The 20,387-nt window shown below is 45.5% G+C and overlaps 1 protein-coding gene across 1 annotated transcript; it reads right to left on the minus strand.

The window, feature by feature from the left end:
* Window positions 1-4,396: 4,396 nt before the first annotated feature.
* LOC133344684 (uncharacterized) lies at window positions 4,397-13,099 on the minus strand. Its single transcript, XM_061554744.1, has 5 exons — window positions 12,965-13,099; window positions 10,999-11,165; window positions 9,529-9,636; window positions 7,768-7,920; window positions 4,397-6,673 (listed from the first exon to the last, which is right to left on the minus strand). Exons 1-5 carry the CDS (start codon window positions 12,993-12,995, stop codon window positions 6,494-6,496), a joined length of 639 nt encoding a protein of 212 aa, XP_061410728.1. The 5' UTR covers window positions 12,996-13,099; the 3' UTR covers window positions 4,397-6,493.
* Between the last annotated feature and the right edge of the window lie 7,288 nt (window positions 13,100-20,387).

Consider the following 20,387-nt stretch of genomic DNA (forward strand, 5'->3'; position numbering starts at 1 on the left):
CGGCTGCTTGCGTTGTGGCCGAAACGTCGTGAGAATTATTTTATTATGTTTTATTTTTATGATTTTATTATTTCCCTTCTACGTGACTTTACCGAAAGAACCAAGAAGATGGATCTTTATATTTATTTGTGGAGAGCGGTCCTTCCTCCGCACCTCCGAATAGCACGGTTGGCTACGTGCGGTGCGAAAGAAGTTCAACATGCTGTACATACATACATAGCAGCTAGTGCGAGTTACATCGGAAACCGGTCCTGGACCTTTACACCTGCAATGTAAGTTATTCTAAAATGTGCGTGTAATACTGCAGTGGTATAAATTAGGGACGCAACGAAGCATCGATTCATTGATCATGCTCACGTCACATGCCTCGAATAACGAATGTGGGCATCAATGATTGAGTACTTTTTTCAAATGTAATGCAAATTATCTTCACGTATCGAATTGCGCTAATGAAACCAACTCAACTGTACAAACAAGAGAGAACAAAGAAGCCCCCCCCAAAAAAAATCAAAAAGCAAATTAGATGGTAAAAACGATCAAAGGAAATCTAGGCCGTTGAATCAAAGCCGCGACTAATTCATTATCATGACGTGTGTATTCATCGTGTGCGTTTGCGTCGAGTCAGGCAGCAGCAGCAGCAGCTTCTCCTCCTTCTCGATGTGCGCAATGCAGCGGCGTCGTCCTCAGACAAGCGATCAGCTTGGTCAGCGGCGACCGCCTTCCACCATGTGCGTCTCTCGGCACGCGGCGGCTGCTCGCGATGTCGTCGTCTACCGAGCGCCACCACGCGCCCTGTGCGGGCTTTGGATGCACGATGGGGCTGGAACGATTTGGGGAGAATATCCGAACGCGATTTTTCCGACAGATATTGCGATTAACATTTTTCAAAGTCGAGCTTCAATTCAATGTTGACTGTGTAAAATAGATTTAAAACATGTGATGGCGCATTACCACATGATACCATCAAAATATGAACTGCTCTATACAAGAATGAGAACTTAAAAGATATGAATTGCTTCCAACATGTGTTTATTCTTTTATTTAAATTGAAATAGAACAATCAAGTATAGAATAATTGTTAAGTTAAGTAAAATAAGTTAAATTAATAAAAAAGAAAACAATTCCAATAAGAAAGTAACAGGACTTTTCAAATCGCAAAAAACCGCAGCCTTTGCGATTTGCTAATCGCATTGTTTCGAATTGCGGTTTCGAAATAAAATCGATTAATCGTTCAGCCCCAGTGCACATACACCTTGGTGGTCGCGGAACCTGTTGAGGAGGGGTCTGGCGGGGGGGGGGAGTCAGTGGCTCAGCGTTCACTTCGCACCCGGGCCTCTCTGGGGAAGCTCATGATCCAGCCAGCGGTGACCGAATGCTTCGAGCAGAGCCGTCACAAGGATATGGCGAATCGGGGCGACCGTCCTGTGCCCCGCCCTTTGTGTGTGGGGGGGGAGGCGCACTTTAACGTCACAGTGTCAGATGTAATACTTCTGGTTTGGTTTGAAGGCGTTGCCCACACGCTGGGAATTGGCCCCTTGCCCCCCCACCCACCCCCCTATGGACGGCTCTGCTTGCGAGCTCCAACTCCAGGAGTCCCCGTCGCCTGCAGCTCTGACGAGCAGCAACACCTCCGGGTGTCACGCCGTGGGGTCCGCACTCCCGACTCCTGCAACTGAACGCCCGAGGGGTCTGGCCAGCAGCCAAGCGCAGCTTAATCGGCGTTCTCGCTCGTCGTGACTACGAGCCGTGACAATTCACGCATTCTCTGTACGTGAGGGCGAGTGGCCACGAATTATGAAATCCAGCCGGGCGATGGTGGGCGATATGCACGTGGCCTGTAGTGTAGCGCTGTGGAGACGAGTTTTTGGTGGATGGCACAAATGTTGTGACATCTCCCCTGCCGTGGAGGTGCCGTACCCTGGAGAAGGCGGTACGGCAAGTCGACGAATCACCACCTGTTTCCATCTGCGTGGGGATAGTGTGTTTCCCCCTCGCGAGTGAGTTTTCTCCGGGCGCTCCGGTTTCATCCCACCGGTATTAACACTCACCTTTAATGGGTTAAAAACATTTAACATAAAAACCCATCGCAGAACCCTCCCGACAAAAAAAAGCGTCCGACGACTCCGTGAAGCTTCGTAGCCTAAACAAAGAAATAAAGAAATCCGAATGTTTGAATGCAACCGCTCGTTCCATTGTCCACATGCTGCCACCTGCTGCTCGTTTGGCTCCAACGACCGGGCGAGAAGTGATACGAGCGAAGAGACACCCATTGTCGTGTTCTTCCAGTCGCACGTGCAACATGGGGGGGTGCACGTCAACAGGAACACAGTTCTCCCGAGGGGATTTCCCAAGACGTAGCGGACACAGTGGCGAGGCTATCGATCGAGTGTGCAGGCGGTGCAACCGCACCTGTGTCCACGAGCCAGAGGGGCACAGGCGCCAGGCTACGAAGAGGGGGTAGGGGACAGGGGTATAATTTGTACAGCTGGCTGCGTTTTAATTGATGGCGCCGGCTTCTAAGCCAATCACGCCAAGGCACTGAGTGCATTTTTTTTACGTATCTCTTGGGACTGGAGTCATCACCAGATGCCCTCTCTGCACAGGGCACCAGTTGCTGCCATAACTCTATAGACGCTGCAATCTCACCCATCTCCCTGTGCAACAACATTGGCTAAACTGTACATGCGCTTCCTTTTCCCACGTGATATGCACGTCTCACTGATTTGAGATGCGGTTGCATCTCAAGAGCGATTGCATTCACATGCTTCGTGAATGTCAACTATTTTAAATAGTGTAAGGCAGTTAAGGTATCCTGGTTATACATTATTGGTTTCAATAGAATACGTGTACTATTATGCTGCCATGTTAATTTGCACCATATTCCTGTATTTGAAAGTTTTATTTAATTTAAATTTATGAACGTAATCAATCTTCCCGAGGACATGCACCTCTTCCCGATTGAGACTTTTGTATAAAATATTTATTTTGAACACGAAGCCAGTGTTTTAGGTATGTAATCCCCCGGACAGATGCCTAATATTTACCTGACATTAAATACAAGTTAGATTTTACAACATGAATGCACTCCAATTTTAATTGATTGTAAGCAATAACAACGTAAGGCGTTTTAAATAGCCACACTTATTGCACACATCAGCACAAGTCATTCAATCAAAACGAAGAGCTATAAATACAACTTAGTAATATCCCTTTTCATGTGCGAGTTATTTCCCTGAAGTATGATATTCAATTTCCTCATTTGAGTGGTTTACCCAGTGATCAACCCGAATGCTCGGCTGTAATGCATTGCAACATTTTCCCTATCCTCCGTACGTAGCCACCCGTTCTCATCGGAGGTGCGGGGCAAGAACAGCAAACTTAACACAAAGAAGCAGTTCTAAACGAATGAGTCCGGCTGTCGCATATGCGTTTCACATTTTGAGAGTAAAATAATTCACGGCCCTCTGTCAATCGAGCGATGTAATCCCGTGTCGGTACCGTGGGAGTTTGTTGAACACGCTTTTCAGCACGTTGGTGAGTGAGGATTGGTGATGTTTGGGAGCGGTGGCCCAGGACTGGTTCAAGACGTCACTCGCCACGCTTGGTCGGCCTTATCCGGACTTCAACTCATGTGGGGTAGGTTCCGGAGCGCTGTGCGTGAACCACTCTCACTGTGCTACCACTTCCTCCCGCTAACACTCGCCAAAATGTATTTTTTTTTCAAGGAAACACCCGACGTGACTTGAAACACCCCGAGGCGATGACTTTCTGAATAGGTGATGTTGATCAAACGCGTGAGGAGGAATATCGCGTTACTCAGGCCGGAAGCAACGCATTAGTCGGCAGGCAGGAGGGTTACATTTGATGGTGGCACCTGTCGGAAACTCCTGAAGTAAGGCTGTGCTTCCCGCTGACTCATACATATGACGGCACAGGTACTCAAATAATTAAGATATTTCCTTCCCTTAAAAGGACTCTCTGTTGTGTACAATCTGTGGTGGGGAGATATTGTGTGGCGGTTAGCGTACTGCGCTACGAACAACGGTATCCCGAGATTGATTCCAGCTCACGGCTAACATCAGTGACGTATATTTTAAATCAGTCCTGGGTCTCGCCTAGATCAACTCAGCCTTAAGTGAGGATCTGGTGCGTTGTGTAAACGTCAACATTGGAGAGAAATGCTACCGGGCACAGCGTTGGACACACCAATCCCTCGACGATAATCCCGGCTTTCATAGGTGCTCGCTATCAGCACTTGTCCCAACATTCAGAAAATAATACACGGGGGATTGTTGCGTTTTTTGTGTAAGGGGAGAGACGGAAAGACGTGCATATGCTGGAGATACCACCAGTTTCCGTGCAGTTTGAAAGAGTACATTTTGTTCAAAAAAAGATTAGATAAAAAAATATATTTATTGATTGCATACAGCATGACATTGTAAACTGCCCACGTTTTACAGCAAGCGTCAACACCTTGTTAATAATTTAACACTATCGCAGTAGTGAAAATACGACACGTTGCCGAGGGAAAAAAAAACCCGAGCAATAGTAAAATAAATAAGCAAATAAATATTCAAATATGAAAATTACAAAAAAATCTACATCACATTTACAACCTCAAGTACAGCACCACTATTGTGTCTTCTTTTCAATGTGGCCAATTAAGCACCAAGGAATGCTCTTTAACTCACGCTTCGTGTTCACCACAGCCATCCTGACGAATGTGGTTCGCATCTATGAATTGACAACTGTCAGTCTATAAGTGTAATTTATCCTGTCTTTGTATACATTTTTTTTTAAAACATAACTGTTATTTTTGTTCTTCCTATATTAGGTTGTTTAGTTCCAATTCCCGTATTGTTGCGTTCACGTGTGATTTAGTTAATGTTTTACTGAGTTCATATATGATTGTTTAAGTATCAACTTTAATGGAACTTCCTCTGTAAATGTTCCATCATTGCCCACTCCAGCTTGAGAGGCTGGCCACCCGTAGTCAAGACGTTCATAGCTAATCGGGTTTTTCCAGCTTAAAGCAAACGTCTTTGTCTATATATAAATTAATCAAATGGCTACTCATAATCGCACATTGTAGTCAAGCATACGCCCATCTTTATGCAATAATGTATTTTTATAACAAAAAACATCGTACCATAACACGCAATGCCACGTATAAAATATCCTACTACAACATTCTATAATACTTTATACCAATGTTTCTTAACCTTCACTGGAGCCTTGGTTCCCAATCGTTAAAAAAAAATATGTTAAATAAATACACAGCGGTCGATGAAACAAATGTGTCGCGAAGCCACGCCCCTGTCATCATCGGTTAGGAAGCGTGGTCTAACCAACAACATGTTGACAATGCGGGGACTCCTCTACTTACGAACGAATTCGATTCAGGAGGTCTGTTCGTAAATCGATTTGTTCGTAGGTCCAACTTTACTCCCGTCGATTCCGAACATGTACACTAAACACTGGGAATGGCTTTAAAAGTTGTATAATCTCCTGTAGATGTAGATGCCATGTGTTCATCATATTCTGCAGATGCCACAACCGCCATCTGTCGCGCGGCGGTTGAACTTACGACTCTCGGTCCGAATGGGCAACTGGACATACGGACAGGTTTGTTCGTATCTCTGAAAGTTCGTAAGTCGAGTATTCGTAAGTAGAGGAGTCACTGTACAGTAAACGTTGATTGGTTACATAGAAAGTCCTATTTAGCCAGTTACCCGGCTAGTTTGCTAAGGCAGATCCGTTGTGCATTTGCACAGAACAACATCAGGACAGACCATACACCCACGGTGTCAGTGTTAATCCACATCTACCACCAATAAATAATCCACCCTCAAACCACACTCACTGACAGTGGAATTCATATTATCGTAATAGAATACTTGCTAGACTAGCCTAATGACAATATAATAAATATATATAAAATACCAATACTTTGGAATAAATTACATTCTCACAGTAAACTTTCTTTTACGTGCAATACTTCGTTGATTTTTTTATAATATCGGGGAGTTAGCCCACAGTGAAATAATAAGTTAAATAAATAAATAAAACCTTCAGTCAGATCAGAGGCTGAAGGTCACGTGACCATCTTAGTCCTTCAAAGCAGGGTCATTGCCCAAAATATAAATACTTGTTTAATAGTTGTTCTTTTAAGGCAGCGTCATTTACCAGTGTGCCAACGTTGTATGCTATGTAGACCAGTAATTGTTCATCAACACACCTATCAATAATGTCTTGTTTTCATTGGCAAGACAACATTGTATCACTCCACGCTACAAGGCTGTAACCAGGGTTGTCATAATTGATCGTGATTGTGAGCACCGCCAGTGTCAATTTCTGGTAACAACTGCCAAATAATTAAGTTCAAGTCTCGTCACTTTCAAAGAAATTCCACTTTCACTGCTGAAGGTCACACGACTGCCAAAGGCAGGACAACGAAGCTGTAGACAGATGTGTCGATGGAAGGACGAGCATCTCACTGTGGGTTCGCCTTTTTGTTCAGCACATGCAGGCTACGGGCCACCACGGATGCCATGTGCTGAAACATGTGCAGGATCTGGAAGCTGGCCTGTCGCGTTTGCCAATCGCTGGAGTAAATCTTGCTCGCCACGTCGGGAGAAATGGGCTCAACGACCAGACTCTCTGAAACATCCACCTGCAGACGACACAATTGCATAACACGTTACTCAAACTGACAACAATGAAATCACCTAACATGCATCACCAGTTGCTTGAAGATCTCCCCCACGCCAGATCACTCACGGATTTGTTTAGCTATACTTCCCCATGCTAGTCAGTGCAAATTAGTAATTGAGGGGGGGGGGAGGAACGGTTCAGATATCGCTCACCACTGATGGTATACATTGTCAGCAATACTCGACATCATAATCATCATCATGATAGATCCACTAACTGGCTCCTGAATAGCTATCATAATGAGGTGTTTCATCTCATAATATTCATTAAACATCATAGGCCATGTTGCATCCACTCCTGGATGAAGGCCATCTAGATGCCATCGCTATTCCAATGATGCACCAATCCATCCATCTCTCGCACAGGAGCCGATCTCACGGCTCCAATGCCGCGTCACAGCACAATGTGAACGCTAAAGCAGTAAAAAAATTAACCCGTAAAAACTAAGTTTTTCACTATAAATCCTTTATATGCGTGGCGGCTAGAGTCCTCTCGTCCTCTGGCTTGAGATCTTGAGATAGCTGCCACCTATGGGTCAGATGATTGCCTGCCACCATTAAGCAATTGGTAATTAAATATATATATTTTTTTCCTAAAAGTGCAAAATTTTGGAGAAAAAAAATTCACGAAAATTAATTGTCACACACAACGAGTCTGTGTGCAAAATGTCAGCTCGATTGGATCACGGGAAGTGGGTTAAAAAACGACCGAAAGATTTGCACGGTCGTAAGCGCGCAAGCAAGCAAGTGAACTTAATATAAAGGATTTAATTAGGTATACTGCAGCATTGTAAATTATCACCATCAGCTCTGATCAATTCACTGCTGGATGTAGGTCTTCCAAAGCCGTCGCCATGTAAAGTCGACAAATGATCTGAATACTACATTGAGTTTAAAATGTATATGGAGTACACACACCATAGCCATCGTATGCTTAGAATATCCTTGCCAAAGGAAGAACAAGTCAGCCTAATAAATAATATTGGAGAAAGACGGACTCCGTGGCTATGTAGATCTGACCGCTACGTAGTTCCGCATCGTGTTTGCATTGTACCTCCGCAGCAGAGATGAGGTTCAGCATTTCTCGTATGCCCGTCACCAGGATGTCGGTGTCGGTCGCGGATCTGTCGCGTAGAGACACCAAGTAGGTCTCGTAGATGCGGAGGTTGTGCGCGATGCTCCCGAAGCACCGGTCAAAACTCCACCTCTGTGAGACGGGAGACATTCCACGTCAAGAGTTGGCGACGTTGCTATGTGGGGGGCATGCGTGCACGCGTACAGGCAGACAGCAGCGGCTGAAACCTCACGATGTTTAAAGAATGCGCTTCTGCGGCCGTCTGGAACGCTCTCCTTCCGATATAGGGTAGCCACTGGAGCTATGCACTTTCAAATCTAGAGAAAAAACTCATTTCTTTAGAATTGCTTTTTTCGTTTAGTCTGTCGTCATTCCCCCGCAACGTCGCGATGAGCATAGTTGGCTACGTAGGGTGCGAAAGAAGCTCAACGACATGCAACAGCAAAGGAAGGTGCAGCCCGAAAAACACGTAGCTCTTACTACTACCGCGTCGGTTTTAACGGATGTCCGACGTTTCGTTCCACGTACTGATGAAGCTCCCAGCACGTGTAAGGAGACGTCGGACGTTGTGCCGGACATCACGCAGTCCAGTCGAACACGCATCGGAGAGCCACAGAGCTCTTACATATTGTAGATGCTTTCTTGTGGCTATGGACTTTTTAGCGCTGTCTGCCGTGAATGTTATTATTTGTTTATGAGAAGAAGAAAAAGAAGACTTTAGAAATGTCTTAGAACGTTTAAAGTAACTTTCTGACACGCTCGGTGTGCCCAGATGATGTCACTGCCTTTCAACACAGTCACTGCAACTATGAAATAGCAATTACGCCTGAAAGTAATAACAGTATGTTCTTTCTGGCTACTTACTAACCAGAAAGATCAGTATGTGACCCATGCTGTCACACGCATGTGTGACCGCATGGGTCACAGTTAATCCACGTACATACAAGTCAATACTGAACGTATATTTATTTGCTCTGATTTGCGCCAACCCCTTTGGTGCAGATACATATGCTTTATTGAGCATTCAATGGCTCGAGTGTACACACACATACGCGCAAACGAACTTCGCATCTGCGCTTCAAATATCCGATTGATTGTTGCAGTCCTATCCAGACGCTATCAACAGCACAGCTGAATAACGCGCACGCGGATAACGTGAATCAGCGGGCAGGGCGAGGGGGTGAGTAACAAGACATCGACAACGGAGCGTTCGCCACGCCGTGAATGCGATAACAGAGTCTTTGCACAAAGCGAGGGAAGAAAACAAACTTCCTCTACTTGCAGTCGTTGAGTTGAATCATTAAAAAAACAACTACAGTTACCTTACTCCTTAAGTACGGCAAGAGACCGGTTACGTTTATTGTTGTTTAACCACACAATATAACCCATTGAGAAATGTAAATATGTAGATATTTTTTTATGAATGGTAAAATTACAACAACGGGTTTAAACAACCAGCGGGACAATGCAATTCATGTATCATCGTCCCTTATCCAGTATATTATAACTGCGCCTCGATTAAAAAAAATGCATATGGTCCTATATTGGGACTTAAGACTATCACTGAATTATAATTTGCCTTATAGAGGAAGCCGGGGCATCCGGTGGAAACCCCATGCAATACAATGGCATAACAGCACACAAAGAGCGCACAGACAATCCAGCAACCGATTTGCTGTAGCGCCTTCTGCAGGCCACCTCGCGACCACACGGCGATCAGCGGGCCAGACGGGCATTCACCTGTCTCCTGATCGCGCAGTGGTTGATCTGTGTCGGCAGCTCCTCGGGCAACTCCATAAAGAACTGCTCCTCGCAGTCGCTGTCTCTGCATTGCAGAACCTCAGTTATCTGTGTAGGGGCGGGCAGCGTGTTCGGTGGTGAGAGGAGAGTGGAGGAGGCGGGCGGGGGGGGAGATGTGGGAGGAAGGCGGTTGGGTGTGGTGGTGGTGAAGTGAGTCAGATGACAGTGTAGAGGAGGCGGAGTGATGAGATGTGGTGGGGTGGGGGGTAAGAGAGAGGTGGGGGGAAAGGAGTGAGAAGGATGGCAGAACTTATTAATTACTTTTAAAAAAACGCTCGTCAATTTTGGGTTGGGGAAATCCCCACTCACTGGCCCAATGGGCAAGAAGCCATTCATTCACAAGACGGGGATTTGTCGCAGATTTACTGTGTTGAGGTGACTTTAAGACTCCTACGCCTAATTGTTGAGGTTCAGTTCCAACAATAACAAACCATCGAGGATGTTCCAGTGGGGAAATTACCCAAGCAATTGCCTAATAGTGGAATACATGTAATTATTTGACATCTCTGCTAACACAAATACATCAACAAACCAGTAGCACTGAAAACCAGTGAGAGTAAGTCATTCACTTAGTTTATCCATTTAGTGTATCTATAGTATGTGTTTAATTCAGACAACGAAATCAGCATTTTAGCGTCGAGTTTTTGTATTTGTGTGGACGCGTTGTCGTCGAACGGCAGAGATAAGCGACAACTCCGTGAGATAACGAAAAAAGAAGCGGTGGGTAAGCAAAACAGAAAACAATTCCCGTTTGTTCTGTTGCATTTGCCCCCTTTCATTCCTGTTCATTGCCTTATTCATACGTAGCTACGAGACGGCAATGGCACGTTTCATTGTGTAGCGCATACCTAATGCTCAACGTGCGTAAACTCAGCCATCCATTCCTCTGCAGGGTTATCAGTGCAGGTTTATATTAGAATGACTTCCAGTTTGTGGAACATGAACAATAGCTGTCAAGGCATTGCCTCTCCCAAGTGGGGGAATTTCCGCACGTGAATCCAAGGCTGCAAAAACAGGAATAGGCGGTCAGCTGTGGGAATTCCACCGCAAACAGTTTGAGGTTGGACCACTGCCTTTTGTTATTGTTGTTGTTGGAATGATGGCGCGAGTAATCGGACAGAACAAAAAGACCGCTGCACGGGCGCATGCTGCCTTGGGGTTTTCACACGCGTGTCACTATGCCACGTGTTTTCCGGTTGTGCAGCAACTCGTTCGGCACGATGCCCGGGCGTTGCGCCCGATACGGCTGGGAGCTTTTTATATTTGTCTTCCTTTCAGGACATGAACTGGAGCTCGAGAAGCTCCCACGGCACGTGCAGCGAATCGTCGGCCGTCAATGCCCTCGGGCAACAGCGCGCTTACTTAAACGCGACAATGCGCTGGAGTGATGCGGTTTTCTCCAGCACTCACGTATTTCTGGAGGTGGGTTTCAGCGTCCGTGCTCAGCTTCTCGGCGGCGCGCAGGCAGTCCGAGATGGCTCGTCGACCGTGCGGGGAGAGGAGCAGCGGAGCCCCCTCGGCGCAGGCGCACAGGACGCTGGCGAGCAGCATCCAGCGACTGAACGAGCACGCGGCACCTGCGGGCGAATAAATTGAAGGGAACGAATGAAGAACCAAAAGAGAAAATCGCGGTGGTCGGACATTTGCGTTACGCCTCGGTGAGGACGGTTGCGTAAAATGTGTAATGAGAAATCTTCCGTCCGACCGGCGTGGTGAAGTATGGTCAAACAACCCTATGGCCAACACCACTTCGGGGGGTCTTCAGCCAACAGCGTATAGACTAAGGGCTGTATACAATATGTATATATATATTTCGAAGTCTAGTGTTTTGAGTGACGGCCCTTCAGAACAGAGGTTAGAAAGTACGTAAATATTGACTGACGTGGCTGGGGATTGCTTCGCCAATGCAGTGCCTCTAAATGTTTTCTCTAAAAGTCAGTTAGCTATCCGGTACGCAACTCACGTCTCCTTAGCTACGCACACGCGCAAGATTTTAAACGCATCCTAGCAGGCATCTGTATAGAGATTAACGTGCATGTTTGCACACGCACGCGTGCGCGCAGCCTGTCAGGTGAATCGCTGTGGTGGCACGTGATTGAGTGCAGATGCCCCCTGCCTCGTGTTCATCGCAACTTCGCAAAAAAAAACACCTCCCCCCGCTCCTGGTCAACACTTGCGAGCGTTTAAAAATTCGACCCAAAATAACCTCCGGTCCGGCAGTTTTCAACAGATATCGTCATACTAGATTTGAAGCTTTCGTGACTGCAAAGATTCATACTCTTAGGTTTTTTCGGTGAAGTCACGTAGGTAAAAAAATAATGATAGAATAATGATAATAAATGAAAATAACTAAAGATATCGTCATGCAATGCAAACGCATGAATATTATTTCGTCTCTTAATTCGTTTGCCAAATGAAACATTGCTAGCAGAGGCGCATTATAGTCCTAGGTTTCGTGCAGCGTGTATTGACTCAGGCGGAGAAAAAACCCATCTGACCCAATATGTGGTCACAGCTGAAGTTCCCTTATTTGATGAAATGAGGCATCTGCACGTGGCCACATCCATAACAGAGGTTTTTTTTTGGGGTAAGATCGCGTAAATGTATAAATGTGTCGTTTAACCCGCCACCACTCGAACACAGCCAATTAGTAATGTTTGTCACATAAACAGAACGTGGCCAATTCGTTCACTAGTACAGCACTTCGGTGTGTTGGAGAGGCACGCCACAACATTTACAACCTGAGTACGACGTTTCGCATGTAATTACAACTAGCTTCATCAGGCGACAGCCAGATTTGTGGAGAGTCCATCGACCTGTTTCGTTCCTTAAATACGTTACAAACCTTACTAATTATCTGTTTCGGGTGATGGCGGGGTTAACGACACATGTACATATTTACGCGATCTCACCCAAAAACACCTGCATTATGGATGATATTGGTCGCGAAAGCCGACGTGTTAAATGTGGTTACGTGTCAGCATTCGTTGGGGGCGCCTACACAATTTAAATATACCAAGACTAACGCAGACAAGTAAAAACAATAATGGAGAATTGTCCCCTCCCCCACCACCACTCGCAGCTCGCTGCTCAATATTATATAATCTGTACATTCCGACGTTTCGATCGACTGGTCTTTCTAAAGAAGAACGCATTGCAGTCTAGTCCGCAACTATAACAAACGCCGCATGCCAAAATAGGGACATGCGTAACATGCGATTGCGCCGAAATGCAACGAACACTTAAAATAATTGACGCGTTAAATGCCGTGTGCGCTTTAAGCCCCGAAGGAGTACGCAGGAGTGTCCCTCGGAGACGCGAGGAATGCAAACAAAACGGTCTTTCTTAGCCCCTGAAAGCCTCCGCTGCAACCCACCATTCCGCGGCGGCGCGAGTCTTGAAACCATCTGGAGAAGGGAATGACGGATGCGTGTTCACACAGGACTCTGATTCTCCTCCAACTGCTCTCTTGCCCGCTGCTTCCAGTCGCTTCTTGGTCGTCCATCGCAAGAGTCTGACTTCTTATAGTCGCCTCTAAGATCCGGAATTTTTTTTGTCTGTGATGACCCTTGGGAAAATCCCCCACCCCCACCGCCTTCCACCTCCCCCCCGCTGCACACATTTGGGGGAAAGTAAAGTAGGGTGCGGTATGGAGCATGCAACAAGCTACCTACTTACCCCGCCTCCCGCACCCTTCGATTAGCACGGGTGTCTACGTAAGGTGTGAAAGAAGGTCGACAGGCATGCATGCGTGAGCAAGTAAACATGTCGGTTGCGCAATGTGACGACCAGAATGACTGCTGCGGATGTTCAAAGAATGCAATCGTCTGCTCGCAGACATGTGTCTGTCTTTGTGTCCTTGTCAGCATTTGATCTGTCAGTCAGCCAAGCCACGGTAGATAGACTCACACAGAGACCCGGAGACTCACGCAGAGACCCATAGACTCACGCAGAGACCCATAGACTCACGCAGAGACCCATAGACTCACACAGAGACCCATATACTCTCGCAGAGACGCATAGCCTCACACAGAGACCCATAGACTCACACAGAGACCCATAGACTCACACAGAGACCCATAGACTCACACAGAGACCCGTAGACTCACACAGAGACCCATATACTCACACAGAGACCCATAGACTCACAGAGACGCATAGACTCACAGAGACGCATAGACTCACACAGAGACCCATAGACTCTCGCAGACACCCATAGACTCACACAGAGACCCATAGACTCCCGCAGAGACCCATAGACTCACACAGAGATCCACAGATTCACAGAGAGACCCACAGGAACCACGATGTGTTCCACCGCTTGTTGTCACGCGCCGCGGTGGCATTTGGGTGATGATTTAATTTTCCATTGTGAAAGAGGTGATCGCATTTGATGCGGGCGGAAGAGGGGAGGAAGTGGGTGCGGTGCGGTGAGCCTGCTGATGACCGCGTGGTGGATGGATCCTCGATGGTAGTCTCAGTGTGGGATGATGTTTGAATTCACACAAATTGCCGCTCCACCAGTCTGTATCTGGCACGCGGCCAAGTCTTTCTGTATCTCCGCTTGGGTCGACTCAGCCTCAAACGAGTCACCTGGGCGGCGTGGGTATTATCAAGGGGGGAGATAAAGGTGGTCGGGCGTTGTTCTATGCACACCAGCCTTGTGTGGTGTGATGGGCGATTGCTAACATGACTTTTTATCGGACGTGGGTGCGTAGTGGTTAAGCTTGCTATCCTACGAGCTCAGAAAGCCGGGTTTGATTCCCGGCTACAAATCACATCATCAGTGGCTATTAGCATATCGGTTTACTTCGTTCACTTAGCCTTGAATATGGTGCAATATGTCGCGAGCATCATCATCATCAGGCTACTGCAGAGACAAATGCGGCTGGGGTAGCACGGTTCTGACCACATCGTGTGCTTTCCACACCTCAAGAGATTGTCCATCCACTACTAGCCGAGTGCATCCCCGCTCTGTTGAGGTGTCGTGTGGGAGTTGTTTCACCACACTTCATCGGGCTCGTCAATACTGGTTCGTGAAAGTGGGAATAATTGAAGCGGGAGCATAGAAGTACAGTACAACTACCATAATGGATTATGCTGCACTGCCCGTTGCTGATTAATGCATAACCCCGAAACCTATATCACCTGTTAAACATGGTACTTGCCCGTTAAAGAAATGTCCAGGCTCGACGTTGCTTGGCTTCTGAGCTGTGACCATAGTTTATACGATTAATCAAGTCAAATGAGTCAAAATTCTCCATTCCCATGACGGGACTAGGACACGTATTTCCCAGGAGACGTCACCAATGAGTGTGTATGTAATGTCCGTGGGAGTAACGATGGTGGGGACGTGCTGTTCGCTTGACACAACAGATGCGCGTTCAGCATGTTTGTCAGTCCACCGCTAAATGCGTCCTCCCCACGCCGTGCGCAACATTCGGGAATTTGTGTCGACCATACTTCACCACAGTGGCTTTTGACGTAGACGTGAGAGCGTACAGGTTGACTTGCATCCCACTGGGATTTTTTCACACAGCGTTGGTGTACGGAGTTTTTTCTGCAATATTTTGCTGTCTTTTTCTGGATTTTCTGTTTGCACTTAGTCACATATTCACTTTAAGATGTTTTTTGTTCATGTTTTTTTTTGTTGCGGTTGCACCCGATTCAAGAGCCGAATGGCTCACAGGGCTATACCTAATAAATGAACTTGAACTTGAACCATAGTTAGATCCATAGATAGTAGCCGCACCTTTATAAAACAAATTCTTGAGACGACTCAGTGAGGCTTCTTGCGAGTAAAATTTTTCGGTTACTGTATTAGTCATTTTTATTAGTCTGATACTTGTGGTAAAGGAATCTATGCGTAGAGTAGATTAGTTGTGCTAAAGAGTCTTGTCATGGAATGTGGCACTTCAGTTTTAAGACATTGCGTGTGGAACGTTGTGGATGTTAAGCAACAGAAAAAAGTACATTCACTCAAATTCCCTCTTCGGAGTTAAATTGCCTAACAAAATTATCCGCTGAGAGGTATGACCTAAATTTAGGGATCCAATCATTTATTTCAACACGTAAGGTTCCTCTTAATGATTTATATTCAGAAATTCCCGGTACTCTGTATGTATGTATGTTGAACTATATTCGCACCGAAAAGTAAATAAAGGTACGTCTTGGACTAATATGAAAATAGGTTCCAATGATCACTTTAAATTGACGAATCTAAGTGCGTACATCCACTCGGTGTCTTATTGAAATGCGTTGCGTGTGCATTTCACTTCACTTTAGTGTTGTTAATTTATAATTTCCATCTTCAATCGGTAACTCCCCAGAGCCCCAAGAACAAGACTGGGTCATCGCAAAACCAAATATATCACGAAAAGCAAATTTGCGTTTTAGTCCCAACATTTTCCCCATTCCCGATCATAATCTTACAATTGTTTCAAAATATATTTAATACGAGACGCGACCCAGTACAATAAAACAGTCGTTATCAAACGCATAGAATCACTCGACAATTGTGAAACGTACCAGGGGACACCGCAGTGATTTCACCAGACCATGGAGTATCACTTGCGGGCAGCCCCGGCACACTCATCAATGCGTCGTGGTTTTTTTTGTATTGCAGAATAATTCGCGTTGGCGTTGCTTGCTGATGATATGTAATGGTGAGCGCATTGGATTTTCAAGTTGCAATGCAGAAGTCGCCGGTTCGATCGCGGCAGTTGAAACAAATAGCAAGTTTCTTAAATCCCCCGAGGCAGCCGGTCCATCCAGCATTATGGATGAGTTCCCCATTTTTCGATCGAAAGGTGACATGTGTGTATGTGTTGCATGCGTGGGGAGCGGTAGTGTAACGGTAGTGTAGCGGTTAGCGCGCTGCGCTATTAACCCGGCGACCCAAGTTCGATTCCCGCTCACGGCCAACACCAGTGACGATTTTCTGAACCGGTCCTGGGCCTCTCCTAGGTCGACTCGGCTTCAAATAAGTACCGAGTGCGGTGTGTAAACATCGCCACTGGGGAGACAAAGGCGGTCGAGCGTGGTGCTGGCCACCCACCCCCTCGTGTACCGTTCCGGCCTTCATAGGTGCACGCTAACAGCACTTGCCCTTACAGGCTATACGGGGGAACTTAGTTTTTTTTGTATACATGCTGAACTTTGTTTCGCACCGTACGAAGCCAACCGCGCCGATCTTTCACTTATTAAAAATGCTGTTAATATATCAAAGGCGTCTTTCAGCCTTCACGAAGATTCATTCTCACCGGTTGTCTCTGGCACAGCGGAAGCGGGTTTGGGTGAGTTAGTGGATCGTGCAAACTCATAAGCTGCATTGGCCACAGCGTGACTTGCATACGGTAGTACAGCAAGTTGATTGTCGATCTATGTGTAGATTTTGCTCCCTATCCTCTAGGTTTAGATGTAAGACCCTCCCGACTTATCTCCTCCGCTGTGGGTAAAGGATGGTGGGTACATCCACCTCTTCCAGCGTTGAAGCGTAGACCAAACGACCCTCAAGAGGTCTTTCTAGACCTTCCCCAAGTGGAGGCCCTTCTGCCAGCAGTGTGGCGAGCAAGCAATTGCAGGACAGCACCTTTATCCAATTTTACATCCAGTGGACACGTTACAAGTTGGAAATATCGGAATTAAAGCTGCATATATATTTCGATGTAAAGCTTTCGTGACTGCAGGGATTCATCTTTTTAGTTCTTTCGGTAAAGTCACGTAGAAGGGAAATAATAAAATAATAAAATAAAACATAATAAAATAATTCTCACGACGTTTCGGCCACAACGCAAGCAGCCGTCCTCAGGTGAAGACCAGGTCTGTCGGGGAGGCAGCTGTGATAATTATTTTATGATGTTTTATGTTTATTACTTTATTATTTCCCTTCTACGTGACTTTACCGAACGAACCAAGAAGACTGCACATATATGTTAAGCATCAGTACTTGGCCGCCAGTAATCACCACTGTCATCAGTCACGACCTATCCACTGCTGGATGCGTGCCTCTCTCCAAGCCGTCACCATATCTTGTGTTCATTTAGCTCCTGCATAAAAGCTGATTGCAGCACTGCACTTCTACCGAGAACAATATTTGTGACGAAGCTTTGAGCGCTTGGTCGTCAAGCCTTCCCTGAGGATGTTCGCAAAGGCATATACAACATCAAGATCTCCACGCAAAAAACACCTCGCCACCGCAGTCTTTAACGACACACTGTGACAATGTCATCGCCATTAGCCGCGGTCAATCCACGCCAGCGCTCGACATCTCTGGCTGAACTTAAACGCCTCGTTTTAGATATTGCCCCACAACTTTGGGGGAAAATAAGTTATATTTAAAAAAAACTTTAAAAAAACACGCTTTAATGAAATGTACCATACGAGTAATGGTAGAATTCCACGACTCCAGAAAGTGGCCTCGAGGCTTGCCATAACGTAAGGGACCGTAGTGGTTTACAGCCAACGTTATTTAAGCGTGGACAATTAGACCCAAGCCGAAACATAACATACAAAAAAAATTGTTCTAAAATATTTTTATTTTATTTTTTATGATAGAATATGGTATTGACACCAGTAAGACATAAGTATACGAAGTTTGCAGTCGATACCACATTGGGAAGTGGGTTAAAATTGAGTTTCAAGATTTGAGGATACGATAACAGACAGAGCGAGTTGATCAAAAGCGTGTAAAAGAATGTTTTAAAATATATGTTTTAGATTTTTTATGATAGACTATAGTCTTGTCATCAGTATGACATAAGTTTGCAGTCTATAGCACATTGGGAAGTGGATAGTTCAAGTTCAAGTCCATTTATTAGGTATAGCCCTGTGAGCCATTCGGCTCTTGAATCGGGTGCAACCGCAACAAACAAAAAACAAAAACATGAACAAAAAAAAATCTTAAAGTGAATATGTGACTAAGTGCAAACATAAAATCCAAGAAAATACAGCAAAATATTGCAGAAAAAACACTGTACATCAACGCTGTGTGCAAAAATCCCAGTGGGATGCAAGTCAAACAACCAACAACAACCACAAGACAACTTAGATTAAGGCCATCAGTCTTACATAATAAAACATTAAGTTACAAAATTTTTGAGGATACGACAACAGACAGAGTGAGTTAAATAAAAAGCGTGTAATAATAAAAAAACATTAACCCGTAAAAACAAAGTTTTTCACTATAAATCCTTTATATGCGTGGCGGCTAGAGTCCTCTAGTCCTCTGGCTTGAGATGGCTGCCACCTATGGGTCAGATGATTGCCTGCCACCATTAAGCAATTGGTAATTAAATATAATTAATTTTTTCCTAGAAAGTGTAACATTTTGGAATTTTTTCACGAAAATAAATTGTCACGCACAACGAGTTTGTGTGCAAAATGTCAGCTCGATTGGATCACGGGAAGTGGGTTAAAAAACGACCGAAAGATTTGCACGGTCGTAAGCACGCAAGCAAGCAAGCAAGTGAACTTAATATAAAGGATTTAAATAAAGAGCAGGCGATGGAACGACCGTGGCAGGTGCCCCATCCGCTGCGTCTCGAGTCAGCGCGTGGCCTGTGCAGGTGATGTTGAGACGTCCCACCACGGAGGCATTCGGCCGGCAATGACGTCAGCGTCTAGACTTGTGAGTCATCTCGTTCGGAGCGTGACGGCACACCTTCGCCTCTTGTGAGGCCCCGCCTTCCCACTGCCCGAACAATGATGCACAGCACGTGTTTACCGCCGCTTCGGGAAAACAGGTGAAACGTGTGGGAATGGAAAGTTTACCATGGGCGGAGATTGCTTGTGTTGCGATCGAAACGTCCTGATTTGTTTTATTTTATTTCTACCTACGTGACTTCACCGAAATAATCAAAGAGTATTAAATAAAATAATTAATGATATGCTCACGCGATTCCTAATGTGAGGGATAAAGTGGAGCCCCTGACCCCCGCCCCAAATATAGAAGTCAAACTCCGCCTTTGTATATTACCTGTGATGCCTCAGGGTTTTATTTGACACCTTACACGTATCAGTTATATTGGTAAGAGCACCCAAAGTCAGTGTCATCATCAATCATGGTCAATTCACTGAGCGCTGGGCAGCTTGAGGGTCATTTGACTATAAACTAAACTATACATATTTATTTTTCTCAAGTAAAGTCCACTGAGCTGCATAGCTTCTTTTCAGAAGCGATCTGGCTACAAATGATGGCTCAACGAAGTGGCTTATCACGTGGACATTTATAGCAGCCAAATACTCTATCTAAACGGAATTCCCGGGGTAAAATCCACGCGACCACGGGGAGAACATGCAAATTCCAAATATACATACCAGACAAGGTATCTTCTTGGTTCTTTCGGTAAAGTCACGTAGAATGGAAATAATAAAATAATAAAGATTAAACATAATAAAACAATTCTCACTTGTTTTATTATGTTTTATCGTTATTATTTTATTACTTCCATTCTACGTGACTTTACCGAAAGAACCAAGAAGATGAATCCCTGCAGTCACGAAAGCTTTAAATCGAAATTCCAGGCAAGGTAGTTAGCATCTCGCCACCGTGGCGTTTGCCCAAGGGTGGAAGGACATCGACACGACGTTGCAAGTGACACATCGCTACTTGGTATGAACACGTCTTTCCACAAACGCCTCACGCACCGTGCAATGTAACAGGGTACCCTCAGTAGTAGGTTTTTACCCTTTAAACTGGTACAAAACTGACACCTTTATACAAGGCATCATGTTTGCAATAACCACAACACAAGCAGTCAAAATGCAAACAAAAAGAAACAACTCTGATAATGGTAATG

This window comes from Lethenteron reissneri, chromosome 20 (assembly GCF_015708825.2).
Source record: "Lethenteron reissneri isolate LAM-NWPU_2019-01 chromosome 20, ASM1570882v1, whole genome shotgun sequence".
In the NCBI taxonomy this organism is placed as follows: domain Eukaryota; kingdom Metazoa; phylum Chordata; class Hyperoartia; order Petromyzontiformes; family Petromyzontidae; genus Lethenteron; species Lethenteron reissneri.

What these genes read in the sequence shown, in the direction of transcription:
- LOC133344684 (XM_061554744.1), bottom strand. Translation starts at nt 12,995, where the DNA reads ATGGTTTCAAGACTCGCGCCGCCGCGGAATG. An exon ending in ACTGCGCGATCAGGAGACAG is followed by an intron (nt 7,921 to 9,528) that starts GTGAATGCCCGT and finishes CCCGTCTCACAG; the next exon opens with AGGTGGAGTTTTGACCGGTG. An exon ending in ACCTCATCTCTGCTGCGGAG is followed by an intron (nt 6,674 to 7,767) that starts GTACAATGCAAA and finishes TGTCGTCTGCAG; the next exon opens with GTGGATGTTTCAGAGAGTCT.